A 13,382-nucleotide genomic window follows, 5' to 3' on the forward strand; every position below is an offset into this window, starting at 1 on the left:
ACATGATGATTTCAGCGTCTTGTCAGACGAGTGCCCTCCCTCAGACATTTAAAATCCATGAGCCCAAATGCCTGAGGGAGTATCTATACAAAGATGATGTTACAGAGTCTTAGCTTTGTACGACAGCTAAATTGTTGTCTTTCCTGCTAGTTTAGCTGCATACATGATGATTGCAACGTCTTGTCAGACGAGTGCCACTCCCTCAGACACTTAAAGTCCATGAGCCCAAAAATGACGTTTTTTTTGGGTTTTTTTTAGTCCTACCGGTGAATTCACACGCTCAAGCAGGCATGACACTGAAGACGGTCATTGAGATCAATTATTACTTGCTTCCAGCATTTCAAGCCTCCACAGTCACAACTTTTCCATCGCCACAGGACCATTTTTATAGACAAATGCCTGAGGGAGTATCTATATACACATGATGTTACAGAGTCTTAGCTTTGTACGACAGCTAAGTCTCTCTCTCGGTTCAAAATGTTGAGATCCAGCAACAAGCAAGAGCAAGATAGCCAGCAACAAATTAAACTGCAGACCAGCTTAATGCGGGTAATGGTCTTTCGCTTTATGGTTTTTTTAAATCAGAGATTTGCTTCTCCTAGAAAGGTTGCCTTCACCACGGCTTACGGGAGCCCTCTCCACCCCAATACACAATATACGATTTCTAATAGTATGCAAATAAAATATTTATACTATTATCCGAATATACTAGTTATAATAATATTTTAATATACTATCTACAATAATATGATAATTATACTAACATATTCATTGTAATAATATACCACTAATAAAAATATACTAATATGTTATTTATAATAATATGCTCTTCATAAGTATATACTACTTAACTATTTTTGCTAATATAATATTTATAATAATATTAATATACTAATTATAACAATACACTAATATACTATTAGTAATAGTATACTAATTATACTAATATGCAACTATAATACGTGTAATCATATATCGTTTATAATATACTAATTAAAATAATATACAACTATACGCTTTATTACATTATACTAATTATAATTTACTAATACACTGTTTATGATAATATATACGAATTTAAATAATTAAATAATAATAATAATGTACTCTTTATAGTAATTTACTAATATATTATTTGTAATATCATACTAACATACCGTTTATTTTAATATACTAATTATAATAATATATTAATATATTAATTATAAAAATGTAGTAATATACTATTTGTGCTAATATGCTAACGTGATATTTATTATAATGTACTGGTATAACCCTAACCCTAACCCGACGGCTTATAAAATATACTTACATACTGGCACAAGTTTTGTAGATACCTCTGCAACAGTCGAGGTACGTCATTGAAGGTATGTTCGGCAAAGGATGTGACGATGTGTTTTCTGCTTGTCCCGCTCTGTTGTACTGTTGTTGTTTTTTTTCAGGAGGTCTATCATTCCTGGTTTTACCTTCTCTTTGAGAAGTGGTTACCTTATTGCTAATCAATGAGGCGCACATACAGAGGAATGCCAGTCATTTATTTGTACGCCATAGCTTACTAATCCTAGTGCTTTTCAAATCTACACATAGCATCGAGTCTAACACTAACCTTAACTAACCAGTTTTCTTCTTGGCCTTTTGGCTAGGAACAAAGTGTAGTATATGTTCCGATGCTACACTTTACCTTTTCTGACTTCGATCAGTGCAGGAGAACTCCTGCTAGATTGAGGCACGTTTTACTTTTGTTCTTATTCAGGATGCCTCTTTTTGGGGAGCTGGATTTTCCTCACATTAAAAACCGACCTTGTATCCAACTCTGCCCTCGTGGGGAGGCAAGTAAATCGGAACACTAACCCTAACTCTAACTCTGGAGATGAGATAAATACGAGGTGCTTCCAGACTTTTTTTCGTATAGGCACTTTTATTGATAGTACACACATGAAACTCTAGTCCCCTTCGAAGTAATCTCCTCCGGCTGCGATGCACTTGTTGTACCGTTCCATCAAGTTCTGGAAGGCCGCACGTAAGTTCTTTTGTGAGGGCGTGTCAATGACACTCCCCACAGTCTGTTTCATCTTCTCAATTGTCTTATAATGACAGCCTCTAAGGTTTTCCCAGAGCTAAGGGAATAACCAAAAGTCACAGGGAGCAAGGTCTGGACAATAGGGAGGGTGAGGAACTATCTTGATGTCCATTTTGGTCAAATAGTCTGTGGCAAGGATGGAGTTGTGGACTGCACCATTGGAGTAAACTTTGCACAAATCTTCCACATCTTCAGTTTCTCGCAAATAATTGTGTGTACAATTCCCAAACTCACATCAAACTGTGCATTTATTGTCTCTATAGACACACGACAGTTTTTATCCATGAAATTATTTGTCCAATCAACTCTGGTGTTCCGACTTCCTTAATCCTTTCACACCTCTCATCACGCCTCACAGACTCTCTGTCTTCCTTTAATCTCTTATGCCACTCAAAAACTGATGCTCGATTCATGCAAGATGGTCCAAATGCAGTCTGAAGCATTCTATACATTTCTGTGACATTTTTTTCTAAATTTAAAACAAAATTTTATCGCATATCATTCTCCTAAAATGTCCTTACGTCCAGATTGCATTTTTGAAAATCACCAGTGGTGACAACCAGGCTTTAGTAGGGCGTATTCCAATTTCTTCTGAGGCTGTTCATTTGAATCTGAAAGCATAAAAATTGATCAGTCGTCTCATAAGATGTCTAGCAAAAACATAATGAATTTTCAAAAGTCTGCGACAATTTTAAATGCTTGTACAAAAAAGTATGGGAATTTATTGAACGTACCTCGTAAAATATTAATACTTTGTTTTTATTTAATAGGAGTTCCATATTTTCTTTCTTTTTTTTTTCAGAAAATGTAACCGTGAGCGAGAGTTTATTCATAGGAGGGCCCCATGAAGATCTAGAGCTGCAACAAATAACTATCCCGGCAAAGAATACCCTGCTGCAGATGACCGTCACGAAGAAACATTGCATACCCGTGCACATATCCACGCAAACTGGTGAAATCGAAAACAACAAATATAAAAGTATGTGCATCCCATTGTTATACATTAGGATCCTACGCCAGTAACTGGATATTATGTTAACTAGTGAAATTTGGGCGAAGGTTACATAAGTACATGTCAGGATGACCTGGCGGCAAACGAAAATAGACCCAGTTCCATATAGCGTGCTTGAGGCGTAGTTCAAAGGTGTATGCCCAGGTCACCCAGTATACAACGCCTTGAACAAAGATTCAGCGGAACCAATATGTAACTGTTAAAATATTGGTTGGTTGTTTTTGTTTTACGGTATATCAACTATTTTCAGGTTATTTAATGCCGAATCCAGTTGTTTTGAAAAAAATTTTTTAAATAGAATATATATATATATATATATATATATATATATATATATATATATATATATATTCTATTTAACCCATAGTTGGAAACCCTAACAGGTACTACCACTCTGGGTCAGAGTGGAACTGGGAGCAATAGCAATTAAAGGGTGGCTCTACACTCCCTAGAGCTCGCAAGATTAGTTTATAGTTTAAGATATAGTTTAAGGTCATATCCAGGACCTTAAAATATTAGGACGCTATAACAATAAGTAGCGATTATGTTAACTAGTATGAACTTCGACGAGCGTTACATGAGTGCATGTCATGTCAGTCTGGAAGCAAACGGAAATAGACCCAGTGCAGCTGGCATGATTGAAGCCGAGAGCTGGGAGAGCTCACGGGTTACATTCTTAGACAAAATGTGCTAGTAATGCAGGTGTTGAATGATATTACATAAAAATGACGTCACCTGTTTAAGTTACATAGATTTTCTTGTCAGGCGGACTTTGGAAGCGAAAGAGGTTAAATACGACTGAAAATGTACAGAGTCTAAGTAAATATTGCCTAGAGACTCTGCATCGATGATCGTAAGGCTAAGTTAGAAAAATTAAAAACGATTTATTTATGTCCATATTTATTTAATTAATCGATTAGTGAATCTTAAGCCGGGTTCTTTTATCCACCCCAAATCTCGCCCAGTCATGTGGGCTTATCACGTTGTTCACGTCTTTTTGCATAAAACAATTTCGCTGTTTGCGTTTCCTGTTTTTGCTTCTTCTCTGCATGTGCGAGTGGCAGAAAGAACACCTTTTTGTGATAAGGCTATTTGTGGTATAACTATTACAAACGTATTTAAAAAAAAAAAAATGAAAATCGCCCCAGACACAGCATGAAGTCAGTTGGTGTAAGAAGCTAAATAAAAGAAATGCAACTTCAAGGTCGAGAACCGACCAACGATAAGTGCGAGATGAATGGATTCCGACCCAGAAAACAGCAAGTCTTCCTCCTTTGTCAGAAACATTGTCCATAGAATGTGAGGATCAAATGACACAAAAAAAAAGAGAAGTGGGATTTACGAGGTTGTCGTAAGCAAATACAACATCTATTTTCTACTCTTATTATTAACTCAAAGAATTTTGGACCAGTAAAATCGGGTCAAAGACCAAAAGTAATAATCCTGTGTCAGATAAACAAACCGATGACAACTTAAAAACTATAAAATAGTGACTTGGTGAACTGAAACCAGAAGTTGCCTCGACTTTCTGCATCCAAGACTGGAATGCCCCACACTGAAATTCCTTTTAAGCCTGCTGCTATAACGCCAGTGAACACAGCCACCAAGAAGATAAATTCACACGCACACATACACACACACACATACACACATGCACACATACACTTATACACACAGACACACACACATATATATATACACATATACATACACACATAGAAACACATACACACACGCATATATACACATATATACACACATACATACATACACACATACACTCATACCCACAGACACACACATATATATATACACATATACACACGCATAGACACACATACATATATATATACACACATATACACACATACACACATATACACCCATACACACACATATATACACACATATACACACATACACATACACACATATACACCCATACACACACATATATACACACATACACACATACACATGCACACACATACACATACACACATATACACCCATACACACATATATACACACATATACACACATACACATACACACATATACATATACACACATACACACAAAACTTTGAAACAAACTTTCTGACGCATTTCTCTACTTTTTATTGAAGAACTTTAAAACTTCTCAACAAACTTTGGTCTTTCAAAGTATATTTTACATTAAATTTCCGTTTTTTAGTTTGCTCTTGCCAACTGGTGACCCATTCATAACATTTACGTTTTTATTCATCCTTTTCACATGCCAATTTCACTACGTGAATATTCATTGTTAGCGCTGTTCTTAGCATTTTTCAAAAATGTTACTATCGCCAAGATTCACTACACGTAGCCGAGAGCGGTGCCAGACGCCCAACATTTAAATCCATCCGCCTGACTTTTCCATAAACTGGAACTCTTTCTTGGAAATTATGCCTGACGCTATGAACGTGAAGAAAGAAAGAAAAGATTTTGACTTGGAGAAAAAGAAAAATGAATGCACTTCACGGTTTAAATTTTGACGGAATTTCGATTTCTGCTTTTTTTTTTCTCCAAATTTGATTATCGATCCAATGATTTTTGATAACGGTATATAAAATTTCAACCTAAATAAACACTTTTTTGATTTATCAATATTTTCATCGCATAACTTCGGAAATACTTCGTACAATATGTAGAAGAAAGACCGAAGCAAAACTTCTGCCCATTCTTACGTTGTCAGGCGGAGCTATGCAGACTCTTTTTTTTTTATATAGGAATCATCATTTATCAAGGTTCAGAGGCCACTCAAGGATAAGGATTAAAGAGTGTACGATAGTCAATTGGACAATATCGTAGTAACCATTAGTAGCGGAAATTCGGTAAATTGGATTACTTAAAGGGACATCTCATCGAGAACTTGTTTACATTAGACTTGAAGACGACCATATTGTAGTCAGTTGGAAAGGAAACCGAAACACCGTTCCCCAGTTGTGCAGTTCTAAGAAAGAAGCTTTGTCTTTGGAATCCACGTTTAGGTTTAGGCACAGATAAAGAGTGGGGGAAATTATTGATAGTGTTTCACTGTTTCAGCTAGACGAATGATTTTCGTGAAAGTTGGCGAGAGGGGACCATAGATTGGACGTATGCTTTTGTTTTTAGAAGTTGCACTCCAATATCATTTAAGTTGACAAATAAATATTTGATTCTGACTAGCCAACTTCTATTTGTTATTGTTTTTAAGTATGTTATTAGCAATATAATAATGCACTTCGCTTCAATTTATTAAAAACAATACTTTTTCCGTTTCGGCAAATGAATCTTAAGTGATAACCTAAAAACACGAGCTACCTTTCATTCCAAGGGGAGGAACTCTTCTTATTTTAGTAAGAGTTATCGTTCCTTATATTATTATGTAAACGTGAAAAGACACTGGAATAACAAAGTTTAAATTGTATTTTCTTTTTTATTTCTTTCTCTAAAAGCAATTGCTGCCACTGACGTGGACTTCTTGAACTTGACGCCAACCGTTCACGATTCTTCCCCCTTTGTTATCCCTGACGCGTGTAAGAATGCCATTACTACAGGATGGTAAGTTCCTATTTTTGTTTCTCAACGTTCGTTTTACCTTCTGTCAACATGATGCACAACGTTTGTTTACCCATTCCACTATTTCTTTGCTTGCAAACAAATGATGGTTTGGGCATTGTCTTCGACGGGCGGGTGTGGATTTAATACACACTCGAGGAGAAATATTTACGGCACTGATTCGTGGTCTGATGGTTTAAGCTGTTGACTGTCAACGCGACGTTTGTATGTTCGATCCACGGCTGGGGAAAGGTGCATGTCTAGCCGCACTGATGAGTTGTGATACAACAAAACAGTACTGTATGTGGATAACAAATATATATATATATATATATATATATATATATATATATATATATATACTTGTTTATTGTTATATAAACATGGTCACATCCCGCTGCTACAAATAGCCACTTGTTTCAATCAAACAACAGATATCAGATTATTCATTGAACTTTTGAATAGTCAAGTCGCTGCCTGATGATATCTGTTGTTTGATTGAAACAAGTGGCTATTTGTAGCAGCAGGATGTGACCATGTTTATATAACAATAAACAAGTATTATCAGCTCTTTTTATTGAGCACTATCTAACAACCTCGTTGAATTCATTAGTCCATTACTTTTGAATAAAAAACCCCGAGTATATACACACACACACACATATATATATATATATATATATATATATATATATATATATATATATATATATATATATATATATGTGTGTGTGTGTGTGTGTGTGTGTGTGTGTGTGTGTGTGTTGGACGGCACCAAATCAATATATGCTACGTTGTCTTATTCGAACGGCACCAGATTAAATGCAACCTATATTAGGGAATGGTGTGGATGTTTATATACGATGAATATACTTTACTAGTTAAACGTACTTGTATGTATAATCACGTGTGTATATACGTATTTGCGTTTTAGACCTATGTGTGTTGCATCGTCGTGTGTTTGACTATATCTATATATCTATAAAATTGAACGTGTCTGTGTGTGTGTTTGTGTGTGTGTGTGTGTATGTATACATTTCCCTACACAATAACTCTCTCAATTTTAAGTCTACAGACTCGAAATTTGATATACAGGATGTCGAGATTTGGGAAAATCTTTGTAATCGGTTTTCGGCCAGAAATTTGGCTGTTAAGAGGTAAAAGTTAAACGATTTGACCTTTGAGAACTCTACCAATCTCCTCCGCCAATTTTGAGTCCAAACACTTGAAATTTTAGATGTATGTTAGTTGGACATGAATCAAACTTTTAACTTGATTTGAACCCAAATAAATAATAGTTAAGGGGTAAAAATTGGGGTCAAAGTTAAAAAAAAAATTGACCTCTGCGGTCTCTACCAAATTACTCAGCCAATTTTTGATCTAAACATTTGAAATTTTACATAAAGTATATTCAGACATAGGGCAAGCTTTTAATCCGTTTTTGGCCGGAAATTTGGCTGTCAAGGGGTCAAAGTTCAAAAGATTTTACCTTTGCGGTCTCTAGCAAACTATTCAGCCAATTTTGGCTCAAACATTTGAAATTTTACATAAAGGGTATTCAGACATGCAGCAAGCTTTGTAATCGGTTTTAGGGCGAACATTTGTTTGCCAATACGTCAAAGTTGAAAGAGTTGACATTTGCAGAACCTACCTAACTCCTCTGCCAATTTTCAGTCTAAACACTTGAAATTTTAGATGTAGGTTATCTGGACATGAGTCAAACTTTTTAATATATATATATATATATATATATATATATATATATATACACACACATAAAGTTATTAACAGTACATAGGGCTGAACTGCTAGTACCCCCCCCCCCGACATATATATATACTAAGCATCAGATTGGATTGAATAATATGGATATTTTCTTCATATAGAGACCTAACAAAATATAAAAAGCTCAACATGCAGAGGTGGAGCATAAGCATAAAAGCTTTATGATTCTTACTAGATATAAAGAACATTTATAATCCCTTGAATGTTCATTTTTCTGATAAATAAATATATATATATATATCCATATTTATATTATCTTGTCTATATTTTTCTTTTTATATGGGATTAAATTGCATTTATTTATTTATTTTTTTTTACATGGAGTTCACCACTTATCAAGGCCCAATGGCCACTCAGGGATAAGGGTTCTTGTGTGTACAGTAACCAAAGGGATAGTGCAGCAATAGTATTGGAGAATTGGTAAGGTGTCATTACTTAGGGGGGGGGCGGTTCATCAGGAATTTGTTTGTGTTGGACTTGAAGACATCCAGGTTGAAGTCGGAAGGGAAACAGGCAAGTGGAACAGAGTTCCACAGGCGTGCAGTTCTAAGAAAGAAGCTTTGTTCATGGGATCTACGTTTTGATTTAGGCACAGGTAGGGAGTGGGGAAAATTATTGACGGTTGTTTCAGCTAGTCGGGTGTTTTTTGAGAAAAATTGGTGAGGGGGACCAGAGAATGGAGCTCAGACGAGCACCTGCCATGAAAATAACTATAGAACAATGACAGGCTCGCTACGTCTCTTCTGTGGGAGAGAGGTTGCAGGGTAGAGAAAAGGGCATCCCCCACCAAGCCACGGAGTCTATTTTGTAAGGAAATAAAATAAAAAAGATTGAATGGCAACAGCGGTTTAAGACAGGGCGGCCATAAAATATGTGAGTAGACGAATTTTTTGAAAACGAAAGGTACAAACCGGATGGACGGTTTAAACGCCCAAGCAAACTGATCTGAGTTTTATAATTATGTAGATATATATAAAGGTTGACAACACCCTTAGTGAAAGTGACATTTGTGGAACGAACTCAATTCGAACTTGGAACACTCAGGTCATCAGCCTGTGTCGTTAACCACCTGACCCCCGTCACCTTCCGCTGATGTCGATATAAGTAGTTTATAGACGGAAATGAATTTCGTTTTAAAATGCTTTTGCTGGCTCTGTGTAAAAGCGCTTGTCTTATTATGCAAGGGTTTTTATAATTTTATTTTAAAGGACTTTTTAAATAGTGTTGAACTGTACAATTATTATCGACTTATGTATAGTCTACATCCACCTCCTATATCCACACGCAAATTGACCAACTTAAAAAAGGCAGCATATTTTTTTACCATTCTCCTATTGATATGTTTTTATCTATAGCTATATATAAAGTCACTTTTTGTATGTGTGTGAGAGAGAGAGAGAGTTGCTTCCTCATATGTTCCAAAACGGCTGAGCCTATCTTTTTCAAATTTCGCACAAAACTAATTTATATGTCTGGCAGTGTTCTTAGATACGTTTTTTTTTTTTTAAATAGAAATTCATCCGATAAGCATCGAAAATCGAAAAAATCCGATCCTAAAAACAGTTTTTTTTCTCATATACAAAAAAAGAAGAATTTTTTCAAGGGAGTTTTCTACGTTACACTGACAAGGAAAATAATAACATCTTAGCAAAGTATTAAAAAAAAAACAGGATTATTTTCATCTGAAGGTATAGCTTGGTGGTAGAGCATTTGACTACAGGTCGAATGATTCCCTGTTCAAGCCCTGATGTATAACACCATTTAATTTTATTTTTTTCTTATTAATTGTTCAGTTTACAGTAAAAGAAGAGGTACCATTTAAAATCGCCGCAAATCATTTCATCGTTTGCATATTTTAACACTAAACATTAATCAGAAGTGAGTTTTCTATGACATTCATCGTCAAACCCCAAATATCAGCTTGTTACAGAGAGAGAGAGAGAGAGAGAGAGAGAGAGAGAGAGAGAGAGAGAGAGAGAGAGAGAGAGAGAGAGAGGTGAGTAAACGTTGAGTGTAGACACGTTTACCAGAACCGAAGGTCAGCTGACCAGATTACGTATGAGTGACGTGGTCAGGTTGACTAGATCTGTGAGATTTGATTTGGACACAGAAGACAACGGACGGCTTCCCGTTGTCTCCTCCTCTCTACGGGGGGGGGGACGAACGCTGACGTGTGTAGAAGAAGAACCCACACAGGCCGATTTCACCTCCACCTTCTGCAGGACCTCTGGGGAAAGTGAAATAAAAACTATAAAACCCATTCATCGTCTTGGAGTGATAAATCTTCGTCAAACAGGTATCAAGTCTCCCTCCAGGATGAGAAATTTCCAGATGGTCCAACATCGAAGAAGCAGAGGTAGGTTCTGAAAATGCATGTCACACACACGATTCCCTTTATGATAATCAAACACACAACCATTTATATTAGAGACAATCATACGCACACGGAATCCATTTTGATGTTATACACCCAAAACGTAAATGGTGCCCCTCAATGATAACGATATGTAACAAGCTGACATGATATTGTAAATAAACTCAGACAGAATTTGCTGAACGAAATTTTCATTATTATTTAAAAAAGAAAATGCGAATTAGTCCACCGGACAAATTATTCCTCGTAATATATAATAATCAATAGAGGATTGATTCTATAATAATACATGCGCAATCTGAACAAATTAAAATATAATATTCAAGCATATTGTCCGACCGGGCAATACCGGGCGTCTTGCTAGTTTATCATAAACGTTATAATCTTTTATTTTTACATTCATTTTTACAGATAAACATGCAAGGATGATCATGGATCTTGGTGCCATTGTTGAACGACGTTAGTCAAAAAAGTGGAAGCATGAAAAGACAATTTTTAATTTCTTTCCACGAAATTCAAATTTAAAGTGAGTTTTTTGTAGTAAATAAAAAAAAGAATTGTTTTTAACCTGAAATTCTATGTTTTTTTGTTTGTTAATAAATTGATTTTTTTGTTTTTGTTAATAAATTGGATTTCTTTGTTGTTTTTTGTTAATAAATTGGATTTTTTTGTTGTTTTTTGTTAATAAATTGATTTTTTTTTGTTTTTTGTTAATAAATGGATTTTTTTGTTTTTGTTAATAAATGGATTTCTTTGATGTTTTTTGTTAATAAATGGAATTTTTTTGTTGTTTTTGTTAATAAATTGGATTTTTTTGTTGTTTTTTTCCCGTGCCTATTTTGACATATCATGATGGACGAAATAAAAAAATTATAAGCGAAATAATCGACATAAAATTATAACTAATAAAACTTTAATCACAAAAAAGGAAATGATGATAAAAAAAATACATGCCCAGAACAAAGATCGAAACAAGAACGCTGGACTTGGATTAAATCAAAAGAGAAAAATCAAAAAACGAATGCAAAAATAAAATGTCAGAATTCTGTTATGCCTAACAATTACTACAATATTGTCCCATTGACCAACGTACACTCGTTAATCCTTATCCTCGAGTGGCCCCCGGACCTTGATAAGTAGTGACCGACTCCTTTGTAATATATATATATAGTGTGAATATTTTAACAAATGGTATAACCACCGAAAAAGGAATGACGATAACTTAGAAAAAAAAATACATGCCCAGAGCAGAGATTGAAACAAGAACACTGGACTTGGATCAAACGAAGAGAAAAACAGAAAAAAAAGAAGACAAAAAATAATAAAATGGAAAATATTTTACTTATGAAAATTTTCACCATATTTCAATCATCTAATAATGCCCACAATAGGTTTGATACGATTAGAACTCGCTATCATGCCTTCCATAGGACGCAACAAATTCCTATTTCTTCAATGAATCATCACTTATAAAATAATCACTTTTCTTTCAGCAGAAAAACTATTGTTAATTTGATGAAAATTAATTGTAAATGTTTAACAAGTGCTAATCCATTGTAGTACTATATAATCTTATTCAAAATACTTAAATGACATTCACCAGTGAGCGCTTAAGATCCGAATTATCTCCCCTTTGGTTATGAGTAGAGGGCGCTATGATAACAGTCTGAACAACCCGCCTGGAAACGGTTTGAATCACTCAGAAAGAATGGGCTTAGAATAGGTTTAAAGCACCCCCCATGAAGTTCCATCAATTACGACGAGGTTTGACGAACCCATCATGAAATGGTTTTAACGACCCATCACAATTTTTGAAAATCCCACCATAAAAGCCTTTGAGTTACCCATTATAAAGGGATTTGAACATATGGTTAAACGTACAATTACTCGGCTTAATTTGTCACTGTGTTGTCAAAACTTCCAACTTTAAAACTTGATAATCTGCTGTCAAAACTTCCAACTCCACAACTTGACACTGTGTTGTCAAAACGTCCAACGTCAAAACTCGACACTCTGTCGTCAAAACTTCCGACTCAAAAACTCAACACTCTTTCAAGTCGACTTACACACGACTAGGCACGTTCTAACTCGTTCCCTTCACGTCCATTTTTATTCACCTGTTTCATTTGCATATAAAAGGCATCGCTCACGTGACCTTCAACCATAAAACTGGATGTCGCCATTTTAGCCTTTTCTCCTTTCTTTCCTATTTCTTTCTTTTTTTCTTTCCTTTTTTGTTACACGACCGACCCTTTGAAAGACGCACACATGCTAGCCAAGTAAGTTACGATTTTCTCTACAGAACAACCTACCATAAAGGAGTTTGAACAAAACACGATAGAATTCTTCGGACAGCCTAACATAAACGAGTTTGAATCACTCACTATGAAGATGTTCACACACACACACACACACACGCACACACACACACACACACACACACACACACACACACACACACACACACACACACACACACACACACACACACACACGCACACACACACACACACACACACATATATATATATATATTAATAACTATTTTGGGGTACAGAATTTAATGAAAGC

General features: G+C 35.3%; 1 protein-coding gene across 1 annotated transcript in view; it reads left to right on the plus strand.

Moving 5' to 3' along the window:
• LOC145265771 (uncharacterized) overlaps positions 1 to 11,385 on the plus strand; it is a 28,634-nt gene extending 17,249 nt beyond the window's left edge. The window contains exons 4-6 of the mRNA XM_080121817.1: positions 2,883 to 3,059; positions 6,550 to 6,655; positions 11,223 to 11,385. Coding sequence (XP_079977943.1) covers positions 2,883 to 3,059; positions 6,550 to 6,655; position 11,223 — 284 coding nt within the window. The 3' untranslated portion in view covers positions 11,224 to 11,385. The remainder of the gene's footprint in view (positions 1 to 2,882; positions 3,060 to 6,549; positions 6,656 to 11,222) is intronic.
• The last annotated feature ends 1,997 nt before the right edge of the window (positions 11,386 to 13,382 follow it).

The sequence above is a fragment of the Euprymna scolopes genome, chromosome 40, assembly GCF_053919585.1.
Source record: "Euprymna scolopes isolate OS-2025 chromosome 40, ASM5391958v1, whole genome shotgun sequence".
Lineage (NCBI taxonomy): Eukaryota > Metazoa > Mollusca > Cephalopoda > Sepiida > Sepiolidae > Euprymna > Euprymna scolopes.